At 41.1% G+C, this 23624-nt stretch overlaps 1 protein-coding gene across 2 annotated transcripts; it reads left to right on the top strand.

The window, feature by feature from the left end:
* Window positions 1-530: 530 nt before the first annotated feature.
* Window positions 531-20574, top strand: ca8 (carbonic anhydrase VIII). Of its 2 annotated transcripts, none has more exons than XM_070973383.1 (9): window positions 531-908; window positions 6741-6932; window positions 7217-7341; window positions 9601-9696; window positions 10829-10891; window positions 11025-11073; window positions 11923-12035; window positions 15672-15866; window positions 18244-20574. In XM_070973383.1, the coding sequence occupies exons 1-8, from the start codon at window positions 836-838 to the stop codon at window positions 15804-15806; spliced, it is 846 nt and encodes a 281-aa protein (XP_070829484.1). In that variant the 5' UTR covers window positions 531-835; the 3' UTR covers window positions 15807-15866; window positions 18244-20574. The 2 variants fall into 2 exon arrangements, with proteins under 2 accessions (XP_070829484.1, XP_070829485.1); XM_070973384.1 differs by having other exon boundaries at window positions 559-908; window positions 6747-6932.
* Window positions 20575-23624: the final 3050 nt, after the last annotated feature.

The raw sequence follows: 23624 nt of genomic DNA, 5'->3' as shown, positions 1-23624 counted from the left end.
ATTTGGCCTTTCACTCTCTCCGTCCTGCTGTTTTCTGTCTGTTTTCTCAAACGCTGCTGTTTCCTTCACCCAAGGGTGGGTCTGTGGCCTCCAACAGAAACACCACCATGACCTTCCTGCCAGCATTCCAACACACACACACACACACACACACACACACACACACACACACACACACACACACACACACACACACACACACACACACACAAAATACCACCAGGGTACCCACAACAGCACAAAGGTTAATAGAAAATAACCAAGAAACACACACGATATAAGAGAAAGGAAACATAATCAAAAGCAAACATACTTCAAAGTTTTTTTCAGTCCACAGTCATAAATGAAGGGAGCATAGTGGGAAGGTGAATGAGAGAGAACGACTGGTCTGTAATCATTTGGAAGGAAGCCAGGGTGAGCGAGCATACCTGCAGTCTACCGAGAGAGAGAGAGAGAGAGAGAGAGAGAGAGAGAGGGGAAGGGGGGGATAGAGAAGTGGAGACAGAGGAAGAGGAGGAGCAACAGAGAGTAAAGAGAAACAGAGGTAGAGAGAGTCCCACACACATCAGTTAGTAGCTGTAAGAAGATAAGAGCAAGGGAGGACTAAAAGAAGACAGAAAGAATAGAAACAGAGAGAAAGAGAGAAGAAAAGACAAGAAGAAAAGAAAAAACTTACAGAAGAAAGTGAAAGGCTGCAGGAGTTGTTGCTCGGCTGGAAATCCACCCAGCAGAGTGCAGAGACTGAGTGTGAGTGAACACACAAAACCAGTCTGACTTGGAGTCTACTGGGAGGACAGACTGGTTTCCACCCATAGTGAGCAGACTGTCAAGCACTATGGCTGACAACGTGAATGAAGAGTCTGACTATACCCCAGGGAAGGATGAGCTGGACTGGGGCTATGAGGAAGGTAAGCTGGTGTTCATCAGTATGTGGAGGGATGCTGGGAAATATGTGATGTCAGCTGGTATAAAAAGTTCAGGGTCCAGGTGTGTTTGAATCCAAAAAGGTGCACACTTTGTGTCGGCTTTGGCTAATGTGCCAGCCTGGTAGTTCTGTGAGTGGAGCTCTGCAGTGTTGACACGAACTGTAAGATTCAGATTTCTGCTAATACACAGTAAAGATAATACATCTGCTTATACAAGATGGAAAAACTAAAAGCATCTTTTTTCAGACAATAACTGTCTATTCTGCTCCCTCTCCTGCAGCTTACTCTAGCACATCTAACTTCTTATTGACGGAAACTTTTAAATGTGCTGTTTTAACAGTTACAGGCTATGATTTTTTTTCTTGAAACTGCAGATCTATGATGAACACGACTGAGCAGTGTCTTTTATAGAGCTGCACAGACGGAGGGACTGCCGGTTTCTTCCCCTTCTATATTAGAATTGAAACTTTTCCTTCAAACAATGTCTGACATAGACACACAGGATCATTTAATAGCTCTATGGGTTTATGTTATGACCACCAGTTCTTAATCATCAGAGGGATGATTTCACAGTCAGAGGACACTTCAGCTTTACACAGCTTAATCTCAAATACTAATATTCTTTTCTGAATCTTTTTAGATTGTCCAAGACTTTCATCAACACATAGCTGTAGTTTAAGAATATTCCACCTACTGTTATAGTTACAGTATGTCATGAAGCTGTGATGTAACAAGTCTTCTTTTTACTGCCACCTTTACTGAGCATCGAGGGATGTACTGTGATACTGAACTGTAAAATCCTTACTGTAAGTATACTATACTGACACTTTGAATGCATGAATTGAACACTAATGTATGCCTTTCAGATACCAGCTGTGTCCTGTGGAAACCCTCTGCACTGTAATTGGGTGTCCCATTGACACAGATAGCATATTTAAGCTCTGAACGCCTTTAACTGGTTACTCTTTACACATTTCATCGTGCAGAGATCCATTTTGTGTAATGTGAGACTGAAAACTTTCTGCAGGACACCGCATGTTTTTAAGTAGTAGTAAGGTCTTCATTGAAATGAACTCTACTGGAAATCCTAAATATAAAAGAAAAACTAGGAAATATTTGCAAACATACGTTATTATCTGCATGTGGATGTGGATGTAACTTGTACACAATGACTGACTGACACACCTGAACAGCGCTGGACCAAGGAATGCAGGAAAAGAACAGAAGTTAACTTCTGTGCCTCGCAAGCCAAAAGCTATTAACAAAATATAAATAAACAAATCAGAAATGCTGGCATTGTTATGCATTATGTTAAATCTTTGGCATACACTGCTGAGCAACAGACAGATGAAAGGGACTGAGGTCATGAGGTCAGTCTGCATTGGTTTGAGCTGACCACAGGTAAAGCAACGCACAGTCAGTGTTATCTAAAGCTTCCTCAGTGTCTCTGGCATTGCACTGACTTAAAATCCTCACTTTACCTTTGCATTGTTATCATTTTTTAAACATGAACTGTGATGGTTAACTTTTCATTAAGGATTACTTAAAATCTTAAGCATGGACAACCCAAAAAGAACACCAGCAACAAGCCAACAGCAACTTAATGAAGAGACACAATCCTGTAATCCCTCTAACTGTAATCTCACTACACATACATCTTCACAATATCTTTAGCAGAATACACTTACTGTACTTCAAAATATGATGTTTCTCACTTCTGTACTGCTCCCTTTTTAAAAAATATTGATATTAGCTGAGTTGGCAGCGCTCCCAGGACCACTATGAACACAAGCTAACAAGTTAATGTCGCTCAAAATTCCATTAGCATTTGTAACAACATTATCAAAAACACCCAGCCCTGGACTCAACAGTGTGTGCTGCCACTCGATTCATATGCTTAGCTAAGACTGGCAGTTTTTTGAAAAAAACAAAACAAAACAAAACAAAAACCTAGTATTGCAATTTATTAAATATTTCCATTTCTAGTGGCCTTTAACAAGAACCATTTCCCATAGACCTTCACAGGCAAAAAAATCATGGCCCAACAAAGGAGACGAGTCCAGTGAAGGGGCCGTGGTTAATTCACATATGTCTGTAATAATAACATCCCCTGTGTTTTACATTTTGTTCATATCGTAGACAGAAGATAAAGGTCAAATTCTCCACACAGTTCAGTTTATTGACAACTGCAGTTCAGTTGTCCTCTGCTCGATGGTTCAGCTTGCAGCCATTTCTGGGTGGTGGCTTCCTTGCTATCGACCCAATGTAGAGCTATTCATCCTGTGCCATAAGGTACAATGTAACACAAGAACAATCTCTATTTTAAAGGTTTTTATCATCTCTGTAGCAACCTCTGGACTGTAGCTTGAGACTGCAAAGACTTGCCGATGCTGTAGCATGAACGCTCAAACAATTAGACCTGTAGTTTTATCTCAGAAAAAAGACAAGCTGTACAGATTTGACTGTCCAGTGCAGAAGTAGAATATGTGGGAAACACCACTATCTGAAAATACATCCAACCCAAAGTTAGTCCAACACATGTAACTTGACAAACAAAGTGCTAGCTGTGAGCTCATGCAGCATTAAATGATGCTTTTCAATTTACAGCGTGGCAAACAGATTAACTGACCACACTCAGCCAGTCATAGTCTAATGATTCGGCAATGCGAGAAGCATCCCAACCAAAGCTCATTTCTATAGCCTTACAGAAAACACAGAGCTCTGCACAGGCCTTCTCTGTGTATTGTGAGTGCAGTGAAACCCTGACTGCCTTTAGTAAACTGTTGTCAAGGCTTTAGTTGCTGAGGAAAGAGGGAATGTGACAGGTCCCCTCTCCCTCGTTGCTATGGAGTGAGCAGTCAGCCGGTGTGGAGTGTCTGTCTCTGCTGTAGTTGCAGTAGAAAGGCATACTGTGAGGAGTTGAGTCCATTTTTTTTTGGAGGGACATGGGTGCACTGGACTTTCCTGAACACGATACTCACCGAATGTGTTCGTTTCACACTGGGTTCCACACGTCCTACAATGCTTTCATTGTGCTGCCATGGAGTGACTGTGGTCAGCCGAAAGCCGAAGTGAATCTAGACGAGTGTGTACCTCTGGTGTCACTTAGTATCACTTTCTTCACCCTCTGTCTGTGCAGGAGAGGGTAAGCTGATAGCAAGTTTTACTCTCTTAAGCTACAAAGGTTTTCATCTGATGTTGCTTGGCCACAAATTAAGATATTACATGAACATGCTTCTATAATCATTTTTAAACGTCATTTGTCCCAGTTAGGCTGACCTCTTTCTGAAACCACGACCTGCTTCAGTTTGGTTCTAAGAACTTTAGACTCCCCTTCCCCCTTTCTCTTTCTGTCTCCTCTGGTTTACAGCAATTGTCTTATGATCAGCAAGAAAAGCTGTTCACAAACTGAACACTCAGAGGCAGCAGAGAGGGGATGAGTGGAGGGGTAGAGCGAGGAACAGGCAGGGCAGTCTAGACTTTAGAGAGACGAATGGTTTGTGTTTCTAAAATGTCTCCTGCACACACACACACACACACACACACACACACACACACACACACACACACACACACACACACACACACACACACACGTGCATACGCACACAGAGGAACTGGCCTCGATATAAATTTGTGCCTTGATAGGTTCATGAAAATAGCAAGGAACTGAAGAATGAGGCTGAGGGTGATGCACTGACTGAATGTTTTAACCTGCTGTCAGTCTCTCTGCTAAGATAGAAACACAACAAACTCAGAGAGCTGCCTCTCTATTAAAGGTAGACTGACACTGACCTTTCTCACTGCAGCCATTGTGCATGTCATAGAAGGAGAATTAATAATAATGAATGTTAGAAATCACACCTGTGCATTTCCTGCTCTTGTTAAAAACTTTTCTTTTAAAGTGTTATTTGTCATTGGGCAGCAGTGTCCAAACATAGACACACATTCATACACACACACAAAATCCTGAATACAGCTATTTCAGTATGCACAGCTATTAGATTTACGAACCTGTGAAACCTATGGTAAAATCATATAATGATAAAAAGTCATATGGACAATAAACAAATACTTAAATAATACTTTCCACTGTGTTGAAGCAGTGGCACCCCCAGAACTTTTGCATAGGGATGGGGCCTTCAGCATGTAAGTGCTCACTCAGCGCTCACTATTTTACATTTATCTGACAACTGACAACTGATGAAGACATACAAAACAAACAAAAAATTTAAAAATATGATACAACGGCCTTGTCTTAAATTTGGGATAATTCCAAAGTTTGGACTTTTGGTCGGACAAAACAAGACATTTGAAGGTGTCACTTTGAGCTATGGGCTCATAGTGATGAGAAATTCATCCAATATTATTATGTTTTACAAAAAATGTCTCCATCAAGAAAATAACCAACAGGTTAATCTATTACCAAAAACAACCATTAGTTGCAGCCTTATAATAGTTAAAAACTAACTCCACTTCAATATGGTAAATGGACCACATTTATATAAGATAAGATAAGATAAGATAAGATAAGATAAGATAAGATAAGATAAGATAAGATAAGATAAGATAAGATAGACTTTATTTATCCCAGAATGGGGGAAATTCACATGTTACAGCAGCAACAAGAAGTCAGAGGACAAGAAGACAAAAAATTGAAAATAAAAAAATATTGCACAAATGTTACATACCCTGTGGTATAATGGTATGTGGAAAAATGTGAGATGTGATCAGGTTATCAGCACAACTTTGATTGGTTGATGTTATTGTGCACTGTTATGCAGTCTGATGGCTGTGGGCCCGCGGTAGCGCTCCTTCCTGCACTGGGGATGTAAAAGTCTTGTGCTGAAGGAGCTGCTCAGGGTCCTCACAGTGTGGTGCAGGGGGTGGGAGGAGTTGTCCATGATGGATGTCAGCTTGGCTGATGTATGGCCATCCATATAGTGCTCTTCTAGCTTTACTAACAACACAAGCCAACATTCACCCACACACACACACACACACACACACACACACACACACACACACACACACACACACACACACACACACACACACACACACACACACACACATATTCATACACTGGGGGCATGGGGTTCAGTATCTTGCCCAAGGATGCTTGGGAAACTGCAGGGGCCAGGGACTGAACCACTGACACTTTGTGGACCACTGCTCTACCTCCTGAGCCCCAGCTTCACTGTTTTCACAGTGTGGTATTTACATTTAAATAAGGGGTCTGAATACTTTCAGCACAATTGCTTGCATGGCTTATAAGACACAAATGTAATAGGCCTATTTTAGTAGAAGACCTTTTAACATGTTGCAGTAGGAAAATCACAGGTAATAAAAAATATAACATGATCAAATGAATGGATGAATTCCATGGAGCTGCTGCAGTTTCAGGTTCCTGATATTGTTCATGCACGCTCACTGTCACACTGTCAAAGAACAGAGCCATCATTAATGTTAATTAGCGACACCTGTGCTTTTCCCACTATGTTGAGTAAAAACGTCGACTGTGAAAAGGGTCTATTGCTCCAATGTGTCAGTGTGATTATCAACATCTTATTTTTATGGATTAGCCAACATTTCCGAATGATATCCTTACAAACATTAATATGAAATTATGCCTCTTTGCTTGTGTTTTGGCTGTGAACTCCATGCACATTGTTTAGGCAACACATTTACAAATATGTTTATCATGTAAACACAGATCGGAGAACAGCTCAATAAAGACATGCATGGCACATGTAGCGTGTATTAATATGTTTTGTGTACTGTTCGTGTCCATGTGCCTGTTTTCTCTAATAGGTGTAGAATGGGGACTCCACTTTCCAGCAGCCAATGGGGAGTACCAGTCTCCCATTAACTTAAACTCCAGAGAGGCCCAGTATGACCCATCCCTCCTGGACGCTGGCTTGTCACCAAACTACGTGGTGTGTCGAGACTGTGAGGTCATCAACGATGGACACACTGTCCGTATCATTCTCAAGTCCAAGTCAGGTGAGTCTCAGGGGACATGCAAACATGCAGTCGGTACAGCACTCAGCACTCACTGATGTAAGTGATGAGAAAACAGGATGCATGTTGAGTTGCTGCTGTCAGTCAGTGGACTTTAGTGTTGAATGACACGTTCATGCATTTTAACTTAACATGTCAAAACGTGACTAAATCGAGTCCACTGTGAATGTCCCCTTTTTCTCACATTCATACTCTGACTGATTTCATCTGTCTTCTTCCTGTTTGTGCTTACCCACAATGCTCCTGGTTTCCTGTGCTGTTGCCAGTGGTTACCGGGGGTCCGTTGCCTAGTGATCATGAGTATGAGCTTCATGAGGTTCGATTCCACTGGGGCAAAGAGAACCAGAGAGGATCAGAGCACACTGTCAACTTCAAGGCTTTCCCTATGGAGGTAGTGCAATCACACACACACACACACACACACACACACACACACACACACACACACACACACACACACACACACACACACACACAGAAATAAGGTCATGGCCATAGAGCAGGGCGCACTGTCAGACCAGACCAACAGCCTTTAAAAGACTAGAGAAACACAGTTCATATGTTTAGACTTCTGCCTCTGACATCTGTCCTTCAGATAACATTGTAGTTTGTTCAGCCCTTGAACACAGAACCTGTTTTAGCTTCCCTGACAAGAAACACTTTTGACATCTGAAGCTGAAGGCTGAAAAACACTTCTCAGGCTCAAATCAATGTGTCTGTATGAGTGTGTGCGTTCAGGAAACCTTTAGATTGGACTGTGTCCATCCATAAGTTTGTGTATTTTACACAGAAAGCCTGAAAGAAGCTGGTCAAAATAAAAAGGTGAAAAAGAATTGAATTTTTTTGCTCAACATTGCTCAGCTTTCCTTCCAAAAGTTAAAAAAGAAGATCAATAGCACTTTTGTGTCTGTGCAGATAAAATGGAGCTTGAGGTGGGAGGCAATTAGTCTATTTAGCAGAAAGACTGGAAGCAGGGGGAAGATAGCACGCTCTCTTTCATGACTCCTGAGTTTTCTCTCCAGTGTTTATGCTAAGCTAGGCTAATCACTTCCTGCCTCCAGCTGTGTACCTACAGCACAAACATGAGAATGGTATTGATCTTCTCATCTTAGTCAGTGTGTACTTCCCAAACTATTTCTTCAAAGGTCACAGATGTGAACCCAGGTGCAGTCCCTCAGACTGCATGTTCTGACTCGTCTGACATTTCGTTGAAATTTAAGGTCAAACGTGAAACCTTGGAAATGCCAAAACTACTACACCAGCTCACTCAGTCTGACGATGTTTGATGCAACTCTTTGTTCATTCCTCATTGCTTCATTATGGGGTCAGTGTCTACAGTTACTGCTTAAATAGCTTTTTTTTTTTTTTTTTTTTTTTAGCAAATGCTAAATTAGCTTACCATGTCAACCATACAGATGTAAACCTTAGACAACTTGTGACTTTTGAAATACTGCAGAACACAGTTGTCCCTTCACAGAGAAAAGGGTAAATTACTCAGCTCTGAAGTGTTCCATTGCTCAATTAAGTAAACTCAGGGGTTTTGCTACCACAGCGCGGAATGACAGCAGGCTTATGATCCTAATGCTAGCTGTATCTCTAATTCCAAAAAAGTTGGGACCTGTGTAAAGCATAATTAAAACTGAATGTTATAATTTTCTAATCCTTTTTGACATATATGCAATTAAAAAGAGCAAAGACAAGAAATGTAATGTTTCACCTCATCATCCTCATTGAGCTTTGTAAATATATGCGAGTTTGATGCAGCAGCACATTTCAAGCAAGTTGGGACAGGAGCAACTAAAGACTGGGAAAGTTGATTGAGTATGAAATGGGCATCCTGGAAAGGATCAGTCGACGATGGAGAGAGGTTTACCACTTTGTGAACACATGATTGTATAAAGGAGATTACTACATGGAGTCAGGAACACTTTGGCAAAGCATTGTTGGCAAACACAGTTCATTTGCAGATGATTCCACTCTGTTTTACACCCAAATCTTTTGGAATTCGGGTTGTAATATTAGCAAACTTAGAAAAGTATTCTACAAAAAAGTATTCTGTCTTTTGAAAACATGAAACTATATATTTGTGATCAACTTTTGAAGAATGGAGCTGAGTGCCACACACAGGTAGGGGAAGTATTGACTGACATTGTTGGTTTCAGTCCTCATTTGTTGACCAAAATAAAGAATATTGACGGCTTTGTCCTGTAAAACCGGGATAAAAAGGTAATGTTTTATAGGTCATGGTTACATATGGTTACGTATTTCAATGCTATATTTTGAAGTCAAAATAGCTTTTAACCTTTGTTACAAATCACAAAATCAGTGCTCAGTGGGAAGTACTATTTTAATTTAATCTAAATGCTCATTGTTTCTATATTACAGTAAGACAATTACTATGTACAGTACAAGCACAGATGCAGTACAGTACAGATCTGTAGTCTGGTCAGATATTTACCTGTTTCAGGAGAAAAGTTTTGCACTCCTTTCTCCCTGCTCACATTAACTTGACATAAGAGCCCATACAGAAAGCCCTCAGTCACCCCCAGCTGATGGTTTCTCACTCTTTCACTCACCACTGCTCCCTACACCTGTTTACAACAATAGCCTCTCAAGTACAGGTTGTGTTCTGTTGTCTGTCTGTCACTAGCTCCATCTGATTCACTGGAACAGCACTCTGTTTAACACTTTGGAGGACGCACTTGGGAAGAAGAATGGAGTCCTCATCATAGCTCTTTTTGTGCAGGTAAACATCCACATGAAGAACCACAGGGTGGCACAGTGGCCACATAGGGTGTTGCTTTTCCTCAGAGCTTTCCAGTCAATTCAACAGAGACCAAAATTCAATATTCACATTTGACAAAATATACATAGGAGCTGCATTTTAGGATAAAATTCATTAGTTGTATTTTACTCAACTTTTCTATTTTGTGTGAACATATGTTGGGTACTATGATTTTTCCCACAGTCCTTTCCACACTATAAACAGGTAACAGCATATACCTTTGACCTATATTTACTAACGACAAGCATTATTGCTTCTATATGAACTTCTGTGTGATTCATACTTCAAACTTCAGCCTCCAAAATGAACAGCTTCAACTAAAACTGAGCATTGTAACTTCATGAAAACAGGATTTATTGCAAGGGTGCATTAGCTCTGTCTAGTTGTACCTAATAAGATGCAAACCAAGTGTAACACATTAATTACTCATGTGGACATATTTTTGTAAAAAGATTTTGTACCCTTTGAAAGTATCTGCATGCATGTCCTCCTCCATGGCCCTCATTTTAAAAAATATTAGCTTTTTAGTACATCAGTGGCCCTAAAGTGTTTTTCCTTCCTGGGATTGTAAGCGCTGTTTTTCTAAATGAGTGGGCAGGTTCACTCCAGATTAACTGGAATCATCCTGTGTGATAGTGTGACACACTTTGGAAAACACCTTCTGCTACATTCCAATGTCCTCAGTTTCCCTGCTGGGAAAACTTGGGGGAAAAGTTGTGGGAAGGTTTATGCCAGTTTACTGACACCAATCACACCTCAGAGAGTAACCTCACTTTGAGAGAGATCTGAGTCACCAGCAGAAGAAAACACACCCAATGAAAAACACCAGCGAGCAGTCTCCTTCTGGTCCCAGCCCAGACAGCCCTGACCCCCCGAGGCCACAGTCTGAACACAGTCAACCTCACACGTCCTGTTTTTGACAGCTCCTTTAGCTTGTACTTCCTGTTCACGTTCTGTAAGGATATAAAAAAAAGATCTTCTTAAAACATTGTTGACATCTTTAAGACGATCACTGATAACACTGTCTGTAGAACATACATTGATGAACCAGCTGACTGCCCACTGAAACCTGCAATCTGTTGTGTTTTATCAGATTGGAAAGGAGCATCTGGGTCTGAAGGCCATTACTGAAGTTCTACAGGACCTGCAGTACAAGGTGAGAATAAGACATGCTCGATAATAATTTATCACATCAGATAAAGATGAATGTCAGATGAATAATCACATCAGATGAATAAACTGTTTACATGATGACAGTAATCATTGTTGTGTTGCTGTATTTCCATCAGGGGAAGAGCAAGATAATCCCCTGCTTCAACCCCAACACTCTGTTACCTGGTGAGCATAATCATAATGAATCACTGAAGCCATAGTTGATTGAAGATGGCAGCCTGCTGGGTCACAATCATCCTCTCATTGATCCATTCATCCTTAATGCCAGCTGCTTCTAAATCATGATCAGTGGCAGTGGTATCAAACAATGGTGGCAGAAAAAGTAGATGGTCAGGGATGCACAGTTTTCATTTCACTCGGCATCATGCCTGCGCACAGATGACTGCTCATCACATCATTTATCAGTGTTCTTTTCACAGAACACAGTGTGACTTTAACATGGAGAACACGAGATAAATATTTAACAAGGACTTGTCGTTCATCTCTTTGTCGTGAAAATACAAATATTGAATTTAGCAGTTGCGTTTGGTTGACTTTGGTGAAGCATATTCACACTCTGTTCAGTCAGTACTGTTAACCACTGTGTCACTGAGTAAGCACGTGTCACCAGTTAGTTTTTCACAGCAGACACCTGAAGTGTCACAAAGAAGTAAAAGAGATCAAATATCCTCAAAGAAATCTTCAAGAAGGAATTTGTTGGCTGTGGAGCTGAACAAATCTGCATGTTTTACTGATCTGGAACCAGATTTAAATTGGAACCTTAGTGGCACACATTTGAAGGATAGTGGCTAATTTCATGAAAAGGGGTCACTAACTGCCCGAATCTCTGTGGATAATATTGCAATATCATGCACTTAATAATTTCTGTATGTTGTGCTGCCCTCTGATTATTACTGAGTGGAGAACCCACTCTTCACACCTTCTGATTTCCCATTTCATCAGTGTGAATGTGTAAGATTGTTCTCACCATTTCGGAAAAGGGAGTTGTTTAACTGTTCTCTAATCTGCCCTTAGATCCTTTACTGAGAGACTACTGGGTGTATGAGGGATCTCTGACCACACCACCTTGTAGTGAAAATGTGACCTGGATCCTCTACCGCTACCCTCTCACCATCTCACAGCTACAGGTAAAAGAGAAATGAAATGACTGAAACAAATCAAAATGATGTGGAGGTTTAAAGACACGTTCTCACCAGACCTGTTCAGCCTGCTCCTCATCTCTGCGTGAGACTGGATGTACGTACGTTAGCCACTGTTAGCATTGACATATCCAAAACTCTGACAGAACTGTCTGCGCCTGCGCATTGCATTGTGGGCAATGCAGGCGTCAGGTTTTATTAAGGAAGAAGAATGTGTGGAATTCTGCTGCATCAGTTTATATCCTTTATTTAAACTGTCTATCATGAGTCTGGCAATGTTAGAGGGACCCAGTGTTACATGTGGAGTACACTCTTTCATTTTTAGGTTTCAGGACAAAGCTCCGATAAACTGTACACAATTTGTTCAGCACAAAACAGCAAACAGACGCAGTTAGCGACTCGCTAGTGAACGTAGTGTAGCATTCAGCAGCTAGAGAGAGTCAGAAGTTGGTGGAGACCAAAACAGAGCTAAAAGGAGAGTGAATATTGAGACTTGCCTTCATCAGTTGAATGAAGGCTAACGTTGGTCTGGATGCGGGCAACTGTTAACATGCTAACATGTTCACCATGTCAACTTTATGTATCACAAATGGTAACTGCTAACCATAGCAACAGTAAGTTAGACCATACAGGCACTGGCTGTCAACACCTCATTTAAGAACTGTTCTCCAAGATATGCACATAATCAACGTCAAGCCTTTTGGTGGCTTTCATACCACACAGGACCACTAACCTGTGGCTCTCTGGCATTCGCTGCAGTACAGGGAGCCTTTACACACTCTGCCAGTCAATGAGCCTGTCACATGGCCCTTAATAGATTTAAACTTTAATTCAGCCTTTGCCTGACTCAGGACTCTCCTCAAGCAGGTTCTTGTGGTAATCCATTGACATTTATTTCAGTCTATCATCCTTGCTCCCCTCTGGCCTGCTGACCCTTTGAAATGCTAAAAGACTGGCTGTCCTCCTTCAGGCTATGTCCATACTACTGTGGATGACTTTGTACCACTCAAGCCACATCATTTCTTTTTACAGGAACAATGCACATTGATAAACATCCCTGCAAATGTGCTAGTGTTAGTTAAAAGAATAATTTCTAACAGCTGTCCCTTGACCAGGTGTTAGATTTAGCCATTTAACAACAATATTAAAAAATAAAATAAACAGCATATAAGAACTGAAGAAAGCAGGCGAAACATGAAGCAGCTGAAAGGAGTGAGGCAAGTGACAAATGCACAGCAGGATGTCATTACTTATGTTTTAATATGGCCATGCACAAAATAGAGGATTACTCACAGACTGTTATACTGTTATATCATCATAAAGGCTATGTGCTCACCAAGTCTATTCCAAGGCTGCTGCACTGAGATCCAAAAGGTTTTTGTAGTGTGTGGCTCAAGAAACAGGAACATACGTCACTGACATCATCATCACTGTCTGATTGTCTGCCGCTGTTCATACAAAAAGTAAGTGAACTTTAAGACAACTGTAAGAAGTTAACTTTTTAATGTCATGGATCTATTTTGAGAATTGAATATACATACTGGATTCAGAGTCACTCTGCAATTAACTTAATTGCAATGAAAGCTGCTCTCCATAGCACATATGCCTAAAAAAAACTACACTAATTATAACTGTACAGATGGGATTACTGTACATATGGGTTCTAAAAATACCTGTAATTGAATTGTGAAAAGGAAAGAAACAGGTGGGTTTTTACTTTAGACATAAGGGCTAAAAGAATTTAAATGACAGAATAATCAAGTACATACCAAAAATTTGAGAAAAGTCTGAAAAAGTATATGTATTTCGTATATCAACTACCTGAGTGGAATTAAGTGTAAGTCACACTGAATCTAAAAATATGTGTATCATCTGTTTGCTCAGTAACTGCCTAGCAGCCGGTCAAACAACAACGACTACCTTCCTGTTGTTTGTGAAACACCAGCATGCACCTGTCACTTTCCCCTCACAAGGTGTCTTTACCTCACGTGTCTCTCTCTTCGCATGCCACCTTCAACTCATGCATCTCATGGTCTGAACCTCTGAATTAGACGTACCCTCCCCACAAAGTTGCGCTTGTTGAGGTTGCTTAAAAATATTTGCAGAAATGTAGAAAATAAATGGAAAAGGCAAATTTTGGGAAGGTGAGTAACAAAAAAAATGCAATTCCAATACCATAACTACAATGTATTGAACACCAGAGACAGTCTAATATTACTTTATTATGTATTGTATATATTATCTTGTCTCTGGCTGCTGAATGAACACAAACAGGGGTTTTAAAACAGCAGGTCCTGCTTACCTTGAATATACAACATCCGGCTATCATTGACAGCTAAAAGACAAGAGTGTGTGTGCACAGTGCATATATGCACGTAAAAGTGTGTGTGTGTGTGCGTGTGTGTGTGTGTGTGTGTGTGTGTGTGTGTGTGTGTGTGTGTATCATTCAACAGTTGCCATGCCTACATGTTTTGCACTTTGACAGTAGGCTATAAATCATCCTTTTGTAGCACGGCATTACAGGAACTGCTGTCATGTTTGCTTTGGCTGATGTAAGCGGCTATACGTGATATATGAGTGTAAAAGCGATTTGTATCTGCAGTGGCCACATTTACACCTGAACAGGAACTCAGATTATGGACAGACACAAGTCTGATCTTAACATTTGGTGTGAGCAAGAAAACAACAAGAGATGTTGTTTCTTGTAGATGAGCAGATCTGTCAAAACCGCATACTGAGTGCTGGGTAAATATACTGTTAGTTCACTCTTTCAAATGTGCTTGTTAAGAGCTGAAATCACCAGAAATAATACATAACAATACTCTCACAACACTGCTGTATTCACTGAGTTTCCACCGCTCTGAATCCTGACAGCTGTCTTCAGATGATCACATTTCGTTCCCACACTATAATTATATCATTATGGGCTCTTTTTCTGTCATTAGGGACTCCACATGGATCTAATCTTTCTCCACCCAGGTTCCTTTTAGTCAGCACTGAAAACTTGATCACCTGAACGCCTAACAGCCAGAGGAAACCCTGAGTGTAGAGCAAATCTTTGAAGTCATATGGATAATATCATGGCTGTTATAACTGCTCTATACTCTGCTGACTTTGCTGCTACTAATCACACAACTATGTGACTTTGCTTGAGATGGTATTCCAGCATTAGTTCAAGTGCAACACTAGCTGTAGGCACTGTACGGGTACTGCTATGGCCTGTTTGCTATTGTAATTTTGAGTGTTGACTTGTTATTTCTATTTATTTATTTTTACTATTTAATTATTTCTTTGTCATGTTTTCTTCCTAAGTGGGGGCCAGACTGTATGCAAGCACTGTACTGTACACATTTTAGACACTGTCCCACTCTGCCAACAATAACATTCAAGGGCTGCACTGTTGGAAGTTTGTTGGAGATCTTTTTGTCATAAAAGAAAAAAAAAAAAAAAGATAAAGAAGAAATAAATAAAGAAATATATTGGTCATCAGTCCAGGGATATCAGTACTGGCCTTTTTAAAGTTTGACCATATCGGTCAAACCTGTTATGTGCGGAGCCTTGAGATGTGGAGCTATGACCTAGTTCGGCCTCTAAAATTGAATCTTTCCTCTTGTGTCTGTGCAGATTGAGGAGTTTCGGAGGCTGCGGTCCCATATCAAAGGGGCGGAGCTGCTAGAAGGGAATGATGGGTTATTGGGGGACAACTTCCGTCCCACCCAGCCGCTCAGTGACCGGACGGTTCGTGCTGCCTTCCAGTGACTCTCACTTTCCACTGCCAACCCAGAAAAACTACGGGACCTACATATACAAGGATAGAAGGTAACAGTGTAACTTGTGTGACTTCTGCTCTGTCCTGCTTTAATGCACAGTCCTGTGCATGCTGCTGAGGTAGCTACATTAAGCAAAATAAAAGCAGAAATGAAAGAAAAACTGACCAGCATTTGCTGAACCTCTCAACAAACACTGTTCTCTGTATTTTTAGTTAGTTCAGCATGTTTCCTCACAAGGGACAGACTTATAATGGAAACAGCTCGCTGTCCCTGAGGTATTTGGGTCCTCTGAAACCACAGTGTAATGGATCAAGCCCTGGAAGAACTAACCCAGTTCAGTCACTAATCTGGGACTAGCCTATATACAGTACATAGTGTATGGAGGCAGCCCAGATTTAGCTCAGCAGCACTGTGGCAGGAGGACAGGGCAGAACTTTTGGAGCTCAGAGGGGATGAGGAGGGTAAAAAGGAGACTTTAACACTGAGGGTCCTGGCTGAGAACTAATGAGAACACAAAGAGTTTCTGTATTTTTGCAGATGTTAATTCTCTGTGTTTATTGTCAGCATGTTAAATTGTACAAAACAGATTAGCAAGTTTAGTGTAACAATATACCCTGATGCGTTCATGTCACTGTCAGTTAGCCTTGGTACACAACATAATGTCAGGGGCAGGAGGAGCACGGCCTCTGCAGTGCAGTCAATGATCTGAACATTTGACCCTGGTGTAGCATTTATTTTGACTGACTTCAATTAATCATTTTCCTTGTTGTTGCTCTGGTGTTTTAGTATTGCACCTCTAAAATTTTGGGAGGCTTACAGGTGAACAAAGAGTGAAAATCAAAGCAGCTGTTGCAGAGATGTCCTGACTTTTCTATTCTTTTTTCCTTAACAGCACTGTTTGTTAGACCTCTCCTGACTGGTGAAAGCCCAGTTTGTAACACAGACTTCCTGTAAAAAGCTGTCAACCCAAGCAAAGATCAGCCTGATGACATCATAAGGGTTTTTTTCTAGAGCCAAAGAGGACATTAAGCAACAGTTTTCAAGACTGCTGTTCCTCATGACGAGTAAAGGGAACTGCATTTGTAAATCTGTGGCGTGCTCCTTTAAACAAACGACCTCTTTGCAAACTTAGAGGAAAAATCCTGCAAGTGGGTGTTTTCACGCAGAAGCAGTCATGGTATGCTAGGAGTCATGACCACATCATGACTCACACAGTTGTTCAGTTTCCCGGTTTTATTTTTAAATGAATCTTTTTTTTTTTTTTTTTTTCAACCCTAAAGTGTGAACTTCCAACTGATGTTTACCCTCATTAGGTTGAGGACAGAGCAGAGGTTATGTTACAGAGCAGCACTCATCAGACTTGTTCATGTTGTTCAGGATGATGTAGTTTATGTAACTGACTTCATTGTAGTTCACATTCAAGGGACAAAGAGATGAGAGTAACAGGGAGCATAGATGGAAGAGGGAAAACAGAGTGAGGGGAGAGGTGAGGAGGGTGATGAAGGGCTGCGGTGGTGAGGGGAGGTGAGAATGCCAGCGGGATGAAAGAGGAGACAGAGGGAAAGGAGAGAACGAACAGAGGACTATTGTATAGTGTAAACGGATACTGAGCTGGTCCCAACAGATCAGAGAGGCAGAGGGGCTGCTGGGTGGAGGTCAGACAGAAGAAGGAGCAGGAAAGAAGTGTGAGGATGACATATGCATGAATCTGCTGTCACCTGCATCGGTGTGAATATGAAAATACAACCAAATATCACCGGCTGAAAAGAGCAGGTGTTGTTTTGGAAATAAATCTGCTGAACTGCCCACAGCTGTAATGATTACCACGGTCACCATCTTAGCTCAGTGTGTTAGCATGCTAACATATGATAAATAAACACAAAATATAGCTGAGGCTGAGCGAATGTCATTAGTTCCACAGCGTTTGGTTTTAAACCAAAGTAATGGATGGATTGAAATGCTGATCTGATGATGCTGAATGATGAAAAGTGACGGGCTCACCAAAGTTAGGACAGTTGGTCCTGAGGAGAACATGAATGTGTAAATGTCACTGCAGCTTGAGGCAATGCTGAATAAGTCATTTCCTGTGAGTCTGAGAAGGTATGGAGCCATATAAAGTCTAAAGGTTTATATCAAGCCTCAGTGCTCTGTTCATTTGATGGCTCCTGGCTGTTTTTGTGCTACTGCAGATGGAAAACTCTTCTGCTTTTACAGAATACACCTTTCTCTGGAGTAACTTTTTTCCAGTCGGAAGGAGGTAGAGAAGTTGTCAAGCTGCTAATTTAACATAGCATACAGAATACAGAAGCAAGGGAACAATAAAGCTTCTCTCTCTCTCTGCTCCCTCCTCTGAAGTTTTACTCGGCTGTAGAGCACATCTGGTTTCTCTTTCCTTTAATCGGATCCATATTTGTCTTTCTTTACAGGAGAGGAGAAACAAGAGGTGTGAAGACAGGAGCAGAAACAGAGGAGAGACAGGAAGTTGATGTGGTTGTTGATCAGCTGCAGACTGACGGTGGACAAAGAAACTATTGATCTCACATCCTCGCTGTTTGTTTTTTTGTGTGTAGGTGTGTCTCTCTCTCCCTCTCATTCTTAGTCTTTATGTGTATTTGAGTGTAGCACCCTCCCTGTGTCTGTCTGCAGACTGTAGCTGTGTCTCCAGTATTATTTGGTCTCTGTGTGTGTCTCTGTGTGTGTTTGTGTCCCGATTAGAAGATAGGACGCTTTACAACCAGCCCGTCTCTGCTGTCACAACAAGAGGAAACATGAACCACAGATGTACCTGAACACACACACACGCACACACACAGCTTCACATACTCACCACACACACGTACTGCATGCACACTCTGCAGGCCGGTCATTATGTGTTATAGACTGAATGTGCTGCACTAGAAGATTAACACACAGTTTACAAACTGTACTGATGACTTAATATCCTGTTTTGAATCAGCTGAATCTGAAGATGAAGACAGCACCAAAGGGAAATATCTTTATTTTAAAATACTGAACCAAATTTCTACAGATGAATCTGAGCTGCAGACAGATGTAGACAAGCCGCCATTACTGTGGTGGCCCCTGGCCCAGCAGGCCAACCCTCATATAACTAAGTAATATATGTAAATTTCCCTTTTTAAGCACCTTTGTTAACAGATGCTGTAGAACCTGCCACACTGCATGCTGACAGTGGAGTCCTCAATGCCATTAAAATAAAGGTTGTATAGAAACCTTTTCCATGAAGTCTTATTGGGAAAAAAAAGCCACAATGTTTTGCTCCAGGAAATCTATTTTACTTTCCTAAATATCCATTATTATCACATCTTTATGTTTCGATCACATTATGAGCAGCTTGTAACCATGCATAGAGTTCGATGTTTAATCAGAAGCTAGCTACGTCTGACAGAATGTTCACAGCCAGACTGTTCTTTTCTCCAAAGCCTGTGTCATAATTAATTGCAGGTATTTCAGTGTGTTCACTTGCACTCTGCCAGTGCAGTAATGGTGGAGATGCTTGAGAGTGCAACATATTGGCTCCATTTGCTCTGTAATGACTAGCTTTATGTCAGCCTATAATGGAATATAAACAGGAGTGTAGAAGTAATGATGGGATGTTGGCTTTACATTGCTTTCCATCTATTAAACTACAACTAATGTGGTTTAATATGAACTTATTAATGAGTATGTTCGGTTACGCCCTGGTGTTTAAGTGGATGCTGAAAGGTTCAGCAGTGTGTGAACACTGTGCAGCTGCTGATTGAACCTCCTCCACATCTACATCCCATCATACGCTCAGAACAGGTTCTGTCAGACTCTCAAATGTACACACTTAACCTCTCCCTGCGTCAGACTTCAAACTGAAATAATAGTTGCTGAAAGAAATGCAGCACCAATACATGTTCATCCAAACGCTTGTGAAGTCGAGTGCATGTGCTGATATTTCTATTCACGGTGTTCACGGTCAATCCTCTCTGCACTGCTCCGTTCAAACCGAATGAATTCGCAAACAGAAATAATGTGTCAACATGTTGAATATCACTCTCCGTCTTTGCAGTGGTTTTTCCTTTTGGACCCTTAACTCCCCTCCAAATTCTCCATGAAAGTGTTGATTACAGTTAAAGCAGATATAGTCCAGTTATTCTTACCTGTATTATAAAGAGGTTTGAGTCACTGTCTTTATTATCCGTCAGTACAGGTTTTGTGTCCTGTCATTGTCTAAATGATGTCATTCTGAACACATTTCTTCATTTCTTAAAGGAAACCGGTCAAATGAAATGTCGACTACTAGCAGCTTTAACCCTCGTTAGCATCAGTTGAATTGTCATGACTGCCTTCACATTGATTTAGGAAGCAGGGGGGGTCACGAGCACTGCACTTAAGTGTGTGTGTGTGTGTGTGTGTGTGTGTGTGTGTGTGTGTGTGTGTGTGTGTGCATATTACTCAATTTACACCTGGCATCAAAGCAGCATCTGTATCTGGACATGGTGTATGGACAAAGACAAAGACCACATTGGAGGTGGTCCTGCTGGGTGTAGGTGTCCAGATACAGATCACATGTCAATACCAGGTGTGACTGGGGCCTGTGTGTGTGTGTGTGTGTGTGTGTGTGTGTGTGTGTGTGTGTGTGTGTGTGTGTGTGTGTGGTCTAAAAAGGTACTGTGTCTGACAAACTGAGCTGAAGTAAACTGTGACAACTGATGACTGTTACTGTAAAGCAACAATAAACTACAACACTGACTTAATAAAATGCTGAATTGAAATAGTGTTTTTTTCTACTTTAACCAGGATAAACAGATTCATGAACACTAACAAATACTGTTTGAAAAGGTAAGTCTATGATATTCAGTATTTTTCTAAAATGCATTTAAAGATAAAAACCAATAATGAATTGACCCACCTAACAAGTATTGTCTGTGTAGCCTGATCTTTAGAGAGCGAAGCTATAACTATTAAAAACACGTCAGTGAGCCACTGTTGCACTGGGTGACATGTTTCTTCATTACCATGAAGTCACACACTGTAGTTTGTTTTGACACAATGCCAGTCAGCCATCCCATTCAGTCCTGCTGATTCAAAAACTTATCAGAGCACCAAATGTACATTAATCCACAGCTGAAAGTAGCCCCCCCAAAATATGCAGTTCCCTCCTGTTTGAGTGACATTTGTTAAAAAGTCCAGTGAACAGATGTTTTTTAGGTCATTACAGAGGCTTTTTAAAATGATGAGCAGCAGGTAGTGCGCGTGCCTCACAGCAAGTAGGTCGCAGGTTTGATTCCCGGGTCAGGCCTTTCTGTGTGAAGTTTGCATGTTCTTCCCGTGCATGCGTGGGTTCTCTCCAGGTACTCCGGCTTCCTCCCACAGACCAAAAACATGCTCATTAGGTTGATTGGTGACTCTAAATTGCCCCTAGGTGTAAGTGTGAGTGTGAATGGTTGTGTGTTTGTGCCCTGCGATCGGCTGGCGACCAGTCCAGGGTGTACCCCACCTCCCGCCTGTTGACAGCCGAGATAGGCTCCGGCGACCCCGAAAGGGATAAGCGGCATAGAAAATGGATGGATCTCTCTGTGATATATATATCTGTAATATATATATCCTATATATTCAATAGGAACCAATGTGCTTGGGGCCACAGACAGGAAAGGGAAGTCACACTGTTGAGAGACAGACTAATCCATTGTTTGTTTGGTTTTTTCATGTAATTATTTGACCAAAAACACCAGCCTTATCCTTTGGGTAAACATGGAGGATCAGCTGATTTGAATGCATGTCCTGTGCAGTAAGTTATTTGGCCAAGTAAATCAAACACACCTCAGGCTTGTTCAAATATTTGAAACCAAATTCTGGCAGATATGTCAAGGTGTGGTTGTTTGGTGTCAAGACGACGCAGGCTGGTGTTTACTCACTTTAATCTACTGAGACACAGTCAAGTCAGTTTCATTTAGAAAGCCCAGAATCATAAATACCAGTGTTATATTCTATATTGTGCGCCTCCTCATGCACAGCATGTTAATGTAGAGTGACTCAGTGTTCATACAATGCCGTTTTTCCTGCAACTGCATACAGTTGCAATCACCAACTATTACCGCATGAAATGATTCATAGATGCTATCTGTAAACGCAGAGATGCTGCCTGTTAAAGATGATTCCGTGTCAGATATATTTGATTTCTGATCAAAAATCTAGCATGTGTTTTCCTTCAGATACTGGACATAGTGAAACAAGTCAGATTAAGTGCGAACTTCATTGATACCAGAAAACCCTGGACACATGTTGAATTGCAGTAGAACATTTTAGCATGATTTCTTAAAATTTTACAGTTTGCAAAATACAATTTTAGCACCTAACATAAAACATAGTATATATATATAGTGAGAAAAGATGGAATTTCTTTGCAGAGAGAATCTGTGTACCTTCTCAGCTGCAAATTCAGAGCTTTATTATCAGCTAACACACATTCTTAGTATTAAGAGGAATTAAAACAATGGACTTATACACATATGAGCCTCACACACATTTTACATCTTTAATCAATTGCTCCTTGAGTTGAAAGATTACATTTTGTGTGATAAGAAAAAGTACTTTCAGCATTACATTAGATCAAGAGATCTATTTTAAGAGTAAAAGGAAATTTCCAAATTCTAGTTATGGAGTTGAATGGGTTGAAGTGACACACATCTGGAACATCTGGAATGTCTGTGTACCTGAAAGACAGGATGTCACCTATTTCCACATACTGTCCACTCTGTACCTCGGTCTAGTGAGACAGAATATCCCATAAAAAACCAGTTCCACAGCCAATAAAGCAGCAGAAGGTTCCTCGGGGCTTGACAGTGAAGTGCAGGTCATATCCAGTGTGGAAACTTTTGGAGAATTACAATGATCTGACTGAGCTGTGCCAACAGGACAGCTGGTAGCCTGTAGCAGAATGAAGAGAATTACTGTCCTCATGCATGATGTCGCTTTCCAAAAATATGGCCTGGAGATCATCTATAAACCCCAAACCCTGCTACAGTCAGTTACTACTGATGGTGCACCCATCAATATCAAGCATACTAAGGTAAGATAAGACTTTATTGATCCCCCAGGGCAGATTCACATGTTACAGCAGTACTCAGACAGGCTAAAACAGATCAACAGTCTTTGAATGAAATACAAAAAAGGAGAGAAAAAGAAATGGGAAAGGTGATATTAAAAATTACTATAGGCTTTATATACTGTGGGCGGCACGGTGTGCAGCAGGTAGTGCGTGTGCCTCACAGCAAGAAGGTTGCCGGTCCGATCCCTGGGTCAGATGGGGCTTTTCTGTGTGAAGTTTGCATGTTCTTCCCGTGCATGTGTGGGTTCTCTCCGGGCACTCCAGCTTCCTCCCACACACAAAAAATATGCTCATTAGGTTGATTGGTGACTCTAAATTGCCCCTAGGTGTGAGTGTGAGCGTGAATGATTGTTTGTGTATATGTTGCCCTGCGATCAGCTGGCGACCGGTCCAGGGTGTACCCCGCCTCCCGCCCGTTGAAGCTGGGATAGGCTCCAGCCCCCCCGTGACCCTGAAAGGGATAGTCGGTATAGAAAATGAATGAATGAATGAATGAATATATACTGTATAGACAGTATATTTGTTGCAATACCTTGTTTAGGTCAGATTCTGGTGTTTCAGTGGATACTGATGCGTTCAGCAGTGTGCACAATAAGTGAATTGTGCAAAAGAAGTCCAGTAATGCACCTCCAGCACTCATGTGTGAATGATGATACAGTATCTCCATATAGTAAATATAAAGAATAAACAGTGATATGTATTTTGTATGTA

This window comes from Chaetodon trifascialis, chromosome 11 (genome assembly GCF_039877785.1).
Source record: "Chaetodon trifascialis isolate fChaTrf1 chromosome 11, fChaTrf1.hap1, whole genome shotgun sequence".
Taxonomy (NCBI): domain Eukaryota; kingdom Metazoa; phylum Chordata; class Actinopteri; order Chaetodontiformes; family Chaetodontidae; genus Chaetodon; species Chaetodon trifascialis.
This window is presented reverse-complemented; position numbering and strand designations above follow the sequence as displayed.